General features: G+C 38.3%; 1 protein-coding gene across 2 annotated transcripts in view; it reads right to left on the bottom strand.

Moving 5' to 3' along the window:
• Positions 1-1,454: 1,454 nt before the first annotated feature.
• BNC2 (basonuclin 2) overlaps positions 1,455-12,170 on the bottom strand; it is a 327,802-nt gene continuing 317,086 nt past the window's right edge. For both annotated transcript variants that reach the window (XM_050913068.1, XM_050913069.1), the window contains one exon: positions 1,455-2,180. In XM_050913068.1, coding sequence (XP_050769025.1) covers positions 1,520-2,180 — 661 coding nt within the window. In that variant the 3' untranslated portion in view covers positions 1,455-1,519. The remainder of the gene's footprint in view (positions 2,181-12,170) is intronic.

The following is a 12,170-nucleotide window of genomic DNA, read 5'->3' as shown; positions in this document are numbered from 1 at the left end:
ATGTTTTCAGAGCTTCTAAGTGCTTCTGCCATTAATTTCTTTTGATTGCTTCTATAAAACATGCCTTTATCATACTACAGCACTTTCCATTGCAAAAAAGACAACTTTACAGAACAACATAGTTAACATTATTTCCCTGTTCCTTTTTTTTTTTAAAACACCACAAAAAATCCAGGCCATAGTAAGAAGCACACAAAATTATATTCATCTTTGTTCTGTGACAAGTAGTATCAGCATTTATATCCCCAAATATTATGCATGTTTGACAAAAAAAAAAGTTTCCACTGATTCACATGACACAATTCTGGTTTTTTTTCTTTTATGTAATGTAGTATACAAGGAATAAGGATGCACTATTGTTTCTAGTAATAATTGGCACTTGAAAAAAGCACCAAGAATTCTGTATTTCACTTTACCCCTTTTCCCTCCCCAGTATTTTTCTCTGTAGTCCAAAAACTACAACTGTGGTTATGGTGAATAACTACATTTTCTTTTTTCAAAACGTGTGCAAAGTTGGCACTTTTGTATTAACACTAAACACTAATACTCTTTGTTTGGCATTCATGCCCTCATACTGACCAGACCACTTTTATCTAAGTGTATTTTTTTAAAGACACTTACTGAAAATATGGCAATAGTTTAAGAAAAAAAAAAGCATGGATATTATTACACATCCCCTTGTAGTGTACGAAAAAGTGCATGACTGGATTTATGTAATAGTACAAGACAAAAAAACTGTATCAGATCAGGTACTGTAAAGCATGCCAGCACCTCTGTATTACTTATATCTAGCAGGTAGTTAAAACAAGACCGTGGTTCTTTTAAAAATGTGCATTAAAGCTAACATAAATGAGTAGAACTAGCCAGCAAACTATTTTTCCTGCTTATCTAACAGCTGAATGTAACTGTAAAAATTAAGCAAAAAAATAAGAGTTAAACCACCATCAATACAATTGTTTTACATCATAGGCCTGTCAAGGCTCAATATATATATACAAGTGTAACAGCCATGCTTAGTAGAACGTTATCCCCAATGCTTAGAAGACACAAAGACAACTAAGTAGATTGGTTTTTTTATCTTTTTGTTTGTTTGCAATTTTTTTGTTGTTTTTTGTTCTTTTTTTTCAGGCAAAACTCATGGGTAGAACAAATTGTCTCTTTGGAGATGACCAAGAACATTCTAACAGAACTAGGGACAACTGCAAGTTTTCTGTGGGTTTGTTTTTTGTTTTTGTTTGCTTTTTTTCATGAAGGGTCTCTCCCCCCAAATTAAAGATCCCACCTTTTTGTTTCTATCCCAAAAAAAAGGAAAAAAATAAACCAACAACCAACAAAGGGGAAAAAGCACCTGGTGTTCCTTTCTTTTGTTAAAAAAGAAAAGAAAAAGATTATATATATATGTATATTTTTTATATATATATATATATATATATATATATATAAAGGGAGACCGTATATGGCAGTTCAGGTGTGGTGGGCCCTCTCTGAGAGCTGGCATTATGCTGTGTCCATCCTTGAACTAATCTACTGAAGTGAAGGGAATGTTTTTATGCAAATTGGGGTTCTGACTGTGCCGGTTTCGGCTACGGACAGAGGAGAACATCATGTTGCACCCAGGGACTTTGCATTTGTGCATTTCTCGCAAGTGCACTGTTTTATAGTGCACTCTGAGGGTTCCCTTGTTGCTGTACATTTTGTGGCAAATGTTACACATTATCCCACCGTTGCTCACCGAAACACTGTTGAACATGAGGGATCCTGGGACATCAGTGCCCATACCTACAGCTAAGGCAGGGGCATCTGCTTTGTGGGCAGATTCCCCGCTGTCACTTGCCCCGTCGACGTCGTCCAGGAGAATGCCCTCATCGCTTCCTGCATCAGATTCTCTTGAGGAATGGATACTGCTGCTGGACTGGATGCTGGAGGTGGTGCTCAGGTCTAGGACCATATAGTCTTCCGACATGCCCCTGCCGTACCCATTCATATGGGAATCCTCAGTACCAGCAGGCGAGGAGGTGTCTTCCCTTATGTCGAGCCCCATCTGATGCTGAGCGCCATATATCTTCACCAAAAATTCATCGCGGAGGTCCTTACTAAGAGAAGGCTGTGAGGTGTCCAGGCCCATGTCATCCAGTTCTTTGGTCAACAGTTTACGGTGCAGGTTTATGTTAGCACTGTGTCTGGGAAAGGAAGAGGGAAGGGAGAAAAGGAAAAATGTACAGTATTTTTGATTAAACATATAGTCATCAAGCACCAAATCCAAATTGTGATTTATCACTAATTTATCATAAAAATATCCCCTATCCATGTTTCACGGAAAATTCAGTCTTGTTGTAAGTGAACAAATTGCAACATAAAAACAAAACAAAACAAGCAAATTACCCCCCCATACTGTTTTCCTTTTCAGCTACTGCTCCTCAACATTAGTCCCCAGCAGCAGCTACAGCCCTTTTATTTCATGGTTACAAAATAATGAATTGCACTAGCAGAAAATGCAAAATGCTCTTCTTGGTTCCTGAATCCCTGCTGGCCTTCCAAAAAGCCTTGCTTCAAGAGAAAATATTATTAATATATGGAATATCTGTGTGTGTTTGTATCTATGTCTATCTCTAGATCCATATCCTTATATATTTATACATACATACATATAAATATATATTTTTATATATATATATGTACTCACATAACTATGTAAGTGAAATATAGGAGGAGAAAAAAATAAAGGTAACTGTATGATACATAGTCAGAGGTCCTGATTCTGATAATTTAATTCTGGAATAAATGGATTCAGAATTGGGCCAAATCAAGATGGAGAAGACTTGAAGTCTCTGAAGTCTACATGTAAGTTTCTGAAAATCTTAGCCAAAGTCACTGGTTCCATGCTTCTGGGAGGGCACTGCTGCTCCTCCCTGTACTCTTCCCAGTACTGTGTCTGATGCAGTGCTGACTGACCCGAGCAGTATAATTTCCAGTTAAAAAAACCTACTAATGGCAATGAGAATTTTGCCCCAAATCAATCAAAACACTTAAGCATGGGCTTTGGTTTAGGTATGTGCTGAAGTCACTGTGGGTGCTCAAGAAACACTGGAAAAGCTGTCACTGACGTCAGTGGTCTTTGGACCAGATCCCAAGAGCTGCAAGTTAAAATATTCTCAAATGTCTTACAGGATCTGGGCCTTTGTTCTCAAGAAATAAAGCTCTACATTTGCAAACAATGTAAGTCTTTGGGTTAGTAACTGTGTAAAACAGCCTATTATTTTAAATACTGCATTCTACTCTCCACTTTTGACATTGGCGTTATTCATCCATTGCAGTAGAACCTCACTGATTTGCAGTACTGTCAGGAAACCCTCTTTGAAAAACTGCATTTTCTGAATTAACAATGCAACCAACAAACATGACAGACATCACAGACCTCTGACCACAGAACATGCTCATTTTGTTGAAGTGCTTAATAATAAGAAATCAGTATAAAGTTTTCAGTATTAGAAAACTTCAGGTTTCAGTATTCAGAATGTGCACCATTGCTGAGGAAACGACAAATATTTATTGAGTTTCTTTGGAGGGTGACTGGATTTTCAAGTCAGTAAAAAAAGAATTAGCGAAGTTCTACTGCGTAACATTCTTTGCAAGCTAAGGACCCAAACCCGCAATTTACAACATGCAGACTCACCAGTCTGTCTGCCCATTATAAATTGCAGATCAGAGCCCAAATGTAGGAGGGAAAAGAAAGAAAGGGGGGGAGGGGAGGAGAGAGGAAGAGAGAGTTTTAACATAGGAATACTTTAATTTGCAAAAAAGCACTAGGTATAAAATTGGCACGGGAAGACATAACAATGATCAAATATTTTACAGACATTCAGGTCCTACAGTAACAAAAAAGGGAGAAGGGGAACAATAGCTATTAGCAATATTTCCTTATTGGAAGCTTTTGTTTTAACAAACCCTTTGAAACATACCTCTCAACCAGCTGAAGTCCCAAACATGGTACAGAAATACAATGCAGATAAATAAGGAAAACGCAAATGTAGGAAGACTAAATTGACGTGGAGTTAATTTCTGTAATTTTCTATCACTTACTTTGCGATTCATCTATCTGTTGCACGTAACTTATGGGAATAAATAAAGAAAACAGCAACAGAAGCAATGCATGCCACTCACCTGCAAATGCAGGTAACTGTTCTCTGACATAAAACTGATACTGAACTGCATTTTTACTTGAATCGTGTCTGCTTGGGATGCAATTATTCCAGTAAGGGGGGGTGTAGAACGGAAAATTTCTCTCCTAATGAGAGACAGTTGAGAGGTATGGGCAAGGGTGGAAAAAAGTGGAGAGTATTCCTTGTTTTTCTCCCACACGGGAAATACTCCTTTCACACAAGCAAGTATAGCACCATTGCTTTTTTGAGGCGCAGAAGTGTAATTATGCATATCCCCACACTGCACTTAGGAAGGCTGAGCTTACCTTGTGATAAGATCAGCTTTCTAATCTTTTGCTAAATTGAGATCACAAAAGAGAGAGAGAGAGAGAAAAGAGAGAAGAAAAGAGAAAGAAAGGGGGAGGGGGAGGAGAGAGAGAGAGAACAAATTCACATTCCAATCCAGACATATCTGGTTTAAAAAAAAAAAAAAAGACAAAAGAAAATAATATCTGAAACCAATAAAATACAGACTTTAAAAAAAGTCTTGACCGTGAAACTGTTTTTTGTCAGCTGTAATCTCACTTATACTGTTGTCCTGATGGATACTGACTCAACCACACAATATGAAAAACATAAAGCAAATTAATCAAAGCATATTCACAGCATCCCCATTATCATCCACAAATGAGTTCTGAACAGATGCATGCAGTGTGCACATACATGAATGATAAACAGTAGTCCTGGCAGTCCCTTGCCTTCCTGGTGTCAGATGGCATACAACTCCACGTAAAGTTGCTAAGTGCAGTACAGGAAACGCTTACTGTGAAGGCCTGTCCACACTGACCGGTGTTATTACATGACCATAAAAGCACATTTGTGCTTATCATCATAACGCTAACTGTGAACTACTCATAAAGTGCTCATGTGTTTACTTCTTATGATTTCTCCCCCTCTCTCCCCTCCTCACTGCCCTGGTACAGGAATTTGCTGCAGTGTAGAAACTAGTCAGAATAACTGCAACTGTTGTTTCCATGTATTTGCGCTTACTATTTCCTTGGTTTGCTGCTGAGAAAAACAGCAGCCAGGCATGCAGTGAAAATAACTTCAGCATTCACTGAATGAAGAGATAAGAATAAATTACCACGTTAAAGAGGGGCCACAGAGCCCCAGATGGACAGAGGCCATTCTGAGAAAGACCAGTGTAAGGATGCAAACCCTGCTGATGCTCTGATAAGAATAGATGCCTCCCTTATTCAGTTCTCACTTACAGCAGTGGCAATCAGTAATCTAGTTAAAGTATGTACCAGCCCATAATATCTGTCAGGCAAACGATGTGCAGAAATGTGCGGACCAGTTCTGGCACTCTGCTCAGTAGTGTCCCTTTTCCGCTGTCAGCAGTACTGTTGGATTCTCCTAATATAATTACATTGACTTTTATTCAATTAAGTGCCATTCCTAGCCTTAAAAAAAAGCTACTTTATCAATTGATTCAGGTGTAATGCAATAATAAAGATGAACTCATGGCAGTGCATTAGCTCTGCTGTTCATAACTTCTGAACATAGGTTCATTCATAGCAGTCGATTTCCATTATGCAACCACAGTTGAAAAGAATTGATTCTTTTACATTCATTTCTTAAATCTATTTCACTTGTGTTTAATACTATCCCTAAATATCATATGCAAAAACATTCTGGTAGGGATGAGAGGAATGAATTGTGAGAAAAAGTTCATTTATTTGGACACTAAAGTTTTGAAATCTTATGACAAAACCAAAGTCACCAAGGATAAAACCTTGTCAGAATTAAGAATACTGTGTGCTCAAGGTACTAGCAACACACATTTCCAGTAGCTGAACAATTGTTGGAATAGGAGGGAAGGAAAAGTATGTTTTCATAGACACACCAGTCTAGAGTGGTCGGAGCCTGACCCTGCACCCCTTTCCCGTCTGCTACACAACTAAATGTAGCATTGCACCCTGAGGCGCAGACTGAGTACCCCATGCAGGGTGCTGCTTGAACAGTGCCCTGCATAAAAAAGGCGTTTCTCAGTGCTGACAGCAGCATTCCCAAGGTTTCTTTGGGAAAAGATGACAAAGGAGTTCTCTGTAGGAGGCACATGCCCATGTATGTAAGGATGGCTACAAATAATGGATCCATAAGCAAAAAAATGGAATTAAGAAAGAAGAGTATGGATAAAGGCAGACTAGAAAGGGAAGCAGTACAGACCAGGAAGTTTAAAAAGGGAGATGTTCTGGGAAAAGGTAAGGACTGGCAATTGCCAGATAGAATAGGGCTGTGTTTAGGGGCAGAAATGAAGCATGACTTGCTATCAAGCTATGAAGACTATTATTCAGCTGGAAAGGCAAAAGAGTATATGTGGCTGACAACCTGTACTCTGACCTAGTAGCTGCAAACAGCAGTCAGAGAGACACAAGAAGAAAAAAGTAGCATTACAAATGTTGGCTAAGCCCATACTATCTTTTGTCTTGATAAACTTACCTATTTCTTTGCTCTTCTCATTCAATGCTGATCTTCCTTGCTTTTTTCCTTGGAAAATATACTCATTCAGCCATCTTAAATTGCTCCAGTAGTTCCCAGACCCCCTTCTCCATACCAAATTGAAGTAGTTCATCCTAATCCAACTTTTTCTCCCTTTGTCACTCCCAAACCCTAGCAAGTCCTCTACCAGCCCTCAGCCAATGCTAGCCACCTTGTCATCGTTCATCTGTTCCTCCCCATGGCACCTGCAGTTTCTTGCTTCAGCTGTTCTGTTCCCTGATGTGATTTACAATGCCGCTATCCATTCCTCCTCTGAATACTGCTCCCAGGTTCGTGTAAACAATGTTCCCTGAGTAAGCTGAGGCACAGCTTGGGCAGAGCGATTTATGCCAGTGCATGAACACTGTGATCAAACAGGCAGAAAATCACAAAGCAAGATATGCCAAAACCAGCTGAGCTTCAGCTTGCCATGGCTCCATTATTCCTCATACCTGAGCTAGCTAATTTAAGGCCATCTCTGGTGTCCTTTGCACTGCAGTTGCTGCTGTATCTGCAGGGAAAAAACCTTGAAGAACCTAAATGAATGGCAGAGATATATATATGTATAGAAAACACAAAATATTTGACCTAATAAAATCCTTCGAATGACTCTGGACTTCTTAGACTGCTTATTTGTACATCAACTACCAAAATGACATTTGATCCTGGCAATGAGAATGTTGCGTAAAAACAACTGGTGAATGAAGTCTTCCAGGCAGAAATACAAGGTCGAAAGAGCTTAACTAAAGGCATATCTCACTCAGCTCCAGTTACCAGATCTATCCCATCCTAGGCAACAAGGGATGGTGAAGAGGGTTAATTCTGAAAAGTTAAAATACTATGTGTGCCAAAGAATGTCCAAACATCTGTTTAACTCTGTACTACATGTCATGTACCCTTAAAAACGAGGAGAGTATTTTTCAAAGACGTTTTGAGATGTAGCTTGTTGTGGCAAGGAAGTTTTAGTGAAGTCTGGTTTATTTTAGGAGGCCCAGAATGCCTGATTTTTTACACATAATTAACATTCTTCTTTCAAGTTACTATTCATGAATTAGACATATGGTGGGCAAAAGTGTATGGAAAGTCCTCACCGGAGTGAATTCAGCCTTCTGAATTCAATGATTTTAAGAATTGATCAGTGCTGCTGTAACGATGATAACGATAATGATAATGATGATACACATGAAATCTGTGGTTGTGGCAAAGCAGCAAGGGTATCCCAATTCACCACTGCCACTTCAGACAGGAGTTTCGATAGCAGCGCAATGCAGAGTGCTACAGCAACTACAGCAGCTCTCTGACTGTGGGCATGATCCCACTGGTAGTAGGATTTTCCTTCCCTTGTGAAGTTCATGGAAGTATTCTTCCATAATTAGAATTCATTGTCGGTTCCACCCCACCTACTACTAGCAAGCTCCTCTAGTGAGAGATGCACTATGCATCAACAGAAGAAAGGGGATCATAAGCCTAGGAAATACGGTCAATTAAACGTACATGCCATTTACACAGCTCATAAATCCAGACTGGGTTCTCTTCAGCAGTTTCTTTCTACACTTGTCAATGAATCTGATTTTGTTAATTTACTATCCATTTGTTGGAAAGAAAAATGTAATGGCCGCTTTATTTTAGTTTATTTTTATTTAGTCAGTCTTTTTATTTCTTTTTGAGATGAATGAGAAGGAATTTATCAGAGAGTAGAATTTGTCCTAGCATAGATATTGGCATGAATGCTATGCATGACTCAAGGCCAACTTTGCACCCATGGCTGCAGTCCTACCTGCACGAGGACAAACCTCATCTCTGATACACACAGCAGAGTCAGGGAATTTGGATGATAAAGAGTACTCTGTTTATTTAAATTCAAGTATTACACAGAGCACAAAACCAACTGCATGAAAAATTGGGTTGAATGTGTTGTTCACAGTTTGGGGGAGGGCAGGTTGTTGAAAATGAAACATAAAGCATTATTTTCTTAATTTTTTAGCAAGAGAAAAATATGATTACACTTAAATATTAAGGGGATGAGAGAAAAAGAGAGTGAGAATGAAACAGCAGCATAATAGTTAGGGCAGTCAGTTAGGGACTAAGGAAACCCATTTTCCAGTCCCTGATGCAGTCAGACAGAAAGGCCAAGCCAACTGATGCCCCAGTTAAATGTCCTAGCTATTGGCCCCTTGCTCCTCCTTGGCTGACTGTAAGCGACAAAGTTCCCTGATGAAAATCTCACTCAAACATCAAAGCGCACTGTATTGTTCATTAAAATTCTGAAATGAATAATTTCAACATTTCCAGTTGTATCCTGCCACATCCTTTCTTCCTACCTTTCCGAATAAAACAATATCCCAATCTCTTATACTTCAAATGTTCTGAAAATGCATTTTCTGGCAAATACATGATTTGGCAAAGTAATACCACCCAGCCCTATCATTCTAACACTGCAAAGAGATCACAGACAGGAGGTCACAGCAGAGGCCATCAGTCTTTGGGCAGCTTTGCTTTAAGATACAATAAGCGATCCCAGCATTAAGTAATACAATAAAACTATATTTGGAGACTTAATGCATTAAAAGTCAACATTAAATTCTTTTCTGTTAAATTCTGTTCTTTCCAAGTAATAGTAGATTTATTTGTTTTTAAAGAAGACAGAAGCTAATATTGGGTTACGAAACCTGAAACCACACAATCTTCAGCAGTTTGAAGAAAGTTCTATTACAAAATCAAAGGCCAGGACACATTTGTCTGGTGGTTTACGTACAGATTGGCAAACCTCTTATTAAAGTTGGATATGGAAGTAAGCGCTCAGGTTGTACAGGCCCCATACAAGCTATCCTTCTGCTATACTTAGTTTAAAACTAAGCTCTGTCAATCTGGTTTAAAATATCATAAACAATGAAACTTTCATTATTCCTTCCATGAGACTTTTTCCTCACCTATCTTCAGGTCAGTATTCAGCCTATGTTTTTACCTATAATGAAATGTTAAAGCAAAGTTCTCTTTGTTTCTCTTCACCTCAAAGGCTGACAATTAAGATTTATGGTTTTGTTTAAAAATTTCACATGATTTTAATCGCTAACACAATTTGCTAATACGGCAAAGTATTGTGGTCTTACCTCAATTTCATGTTCCTTTCCTGCTTATTTAAGCCTGAAACTCATAGAAAGGCTCAGAATATGTGAACATAACAGAAATTAAACCCAGAATTTTATGCTTTCTCAGAATCTCTACAGACTGAAAGTGCTGAGTTTCATGCAGCTAAAATCAAAGAACCAGAAAGTAAGACTCTGGCTAAATATAACAGTGTACATATTTATGAGAAAAGATATGGCCTTAATTCTGATAGTTCTTCAAGAAGGAAGCAGCAATCATTTCCTCCATTTACTTAAGAGAATCAACAATAAAACAGTTCCTGGAATTTAATTAGTAATGGAAACTGTTAAAGAAATTATTTTCTCAGTTACTGTTCTAATTTTGCCACTGTCTCAGCAGTCTTTGATACAGGGTTGGGTTTTTTTTTTTTCAACTAAAAAGAAAAAAAAAATCCATAAGTCTAAGCAAAGATAATAAAGGTTTGAAATCCTGATCTGACCTAAATTATAAAATTCACATTTATCTGAACAGAGTGAATGTTTCGGTCTGTGTGCTAGCGCTTCCGTGTATTTGATCATGTTTAGTTTGCCTCTAAATGTCAGGGGAAAAGTAGGGATAGGGGCTAGACTTTAGAACAATGAGTGAAGACAAAATACTATACTACCCAATGAAACCATGGCATTTCTACATGAACAGTTTGGGTAATAACATCAGTTCTTGAGGCTTTAAATTGCATAGAATCTGAAAAATATTAACCTTTCATAGGAAGAAAATCCAAAAGGTAAAATACAGTTCAGCACCTATTAAAAAAAGTAAAAAAACAGTGCTTATTAAATGCAGGAAATAAAGGACAAGCAAGTTCTTGCAAATTAAAGATGTGGAGCCCAGTCATTTCAATCCCTTTCAATATGAAACAAATCACTCACACTGGTCACGAAGACAGCTCCCTCTACACTCAAATTATTCACTTGAAGATAAGCTCCCATCAAACTCTTTAGGGGTTTAACTAATTTACTGCACAGATACGGCACGTCTGTTGTAATAACAGGTAGGATGTATTGGGGTCGACCATTTATCAGAATTAGACTTCTTTTTTCAATTCGCAGTGAATTATGCTGCCTACACTGCTCCTCTTTCTCAGAGCTTCCCATCCCCTTACGGCCCCTAATGTGGCAGGCAAACAAAATTGACAGTCTCATCTTGTCAACAAGGGGTGATCCTCCTGAGAAGCCATTTAACTTTGCAGAGGAAGCAATGTATTAATGTGCCTGTCCCAGGAATGTTAATCATCTTCAAGCTCCCTCTAACTTTGACATGAACGAAATCACCAAATTTGTTTACTAAATGAATCGTAATATGCTAATAAGAGAGCATGACATATATGGTAAAGCCAAACAGATGGTTTGTTTACTCCACTTTGCAACTTTATAAATGTTGTAACTCTGAAGATGTTAGTAAGAATTATTGGTTTGTTGGCAGTGGCAAACATGCCCTTTGCATAGTTAATCCACAGTTAGAGTAAGAAAACAATTTGTCATCACCATGGAATGCATAAAAAATGTTAATGCCACGATGGCATTTGGGGAGGCAGGATAGCTGACTGTGTGAGCAAATACTCAGGTTAGATGTGGAACTGATATCTGATGGCAATGTTTGCTACCAAATAATTTTTAATGTAAAATCTGACAGGTTCAGGATTCTTGAAAGGCCCAATAATTCAGTACATACCTGTTGAGGTGTTTAGTGAGACGGTCCTTACGGTGTGAACAGAATTACACTTTCACAACAGCTGTGTGTGCTCAGAAGCATCGAGGTCATGTCGCACTCTTAATATATTACTATTGTTGTCCATTAAAGATCAAAAGATATTATAAAAACAAAAGGCACAACCACTGGTGTACTTGCCAAAGTTACTCAGAAATGATCAAAATTGTGTTGCAACACTTCAACCTCTCACTTTACTAGCTGCCTGGAAGCAAAACAAACTCATTACAAAATAGCCAGCACTCTTGTCTAATATCCGGACTGGTTGAGAAAGTTTAGAATAAAAAGATTTATCTGACAGAATATTTCCTAAGTGAACTAACTCAGTGTAGCAACGTTACATGCAGAGAAGGTCATCATATGTACGACAAAGTCCTTCAATGGAAATTACAGGTGCTTAGCACCATTGACAATCAGTCCAAATGCCATAAGCTGTTTCTACAATCTACACATGCTCTACGGAAAAGTTTATTCCTGTTCAGGCAATTCACGCAAGGCCCTGCACAGCAGTCATGCATTAGGTCCTCATCTCCTATGTGTCGAAGTATTTTGCTGGTCCTTTTCACAAGGTGCATTTCCCCTTAAGAAGTACTGAGGCAACATCCAAGTAGAATCCGTTGCCAAACTGCATGAATTAAA

Source organism: Gymnogyps californianus, chromosome Z, assembly GCF_018139145.2.
Source record: "Gymnogyps californianus isolate 813 chromosome Z, ASM1813914v2, whole genome shotgun sequence".
Taxonomy (NCBI): Eukaryota; Metazoa; Chordata; class Aves; order Accipitriformes; family Cathartidae; genus Gymnogyps; species Gymnogyps californianus.
The sequence above is the reverse complement of the archived record's forward strand: the minus strand, read 5'-3'. Positions and strand labels throughout refer to the sequence as shown.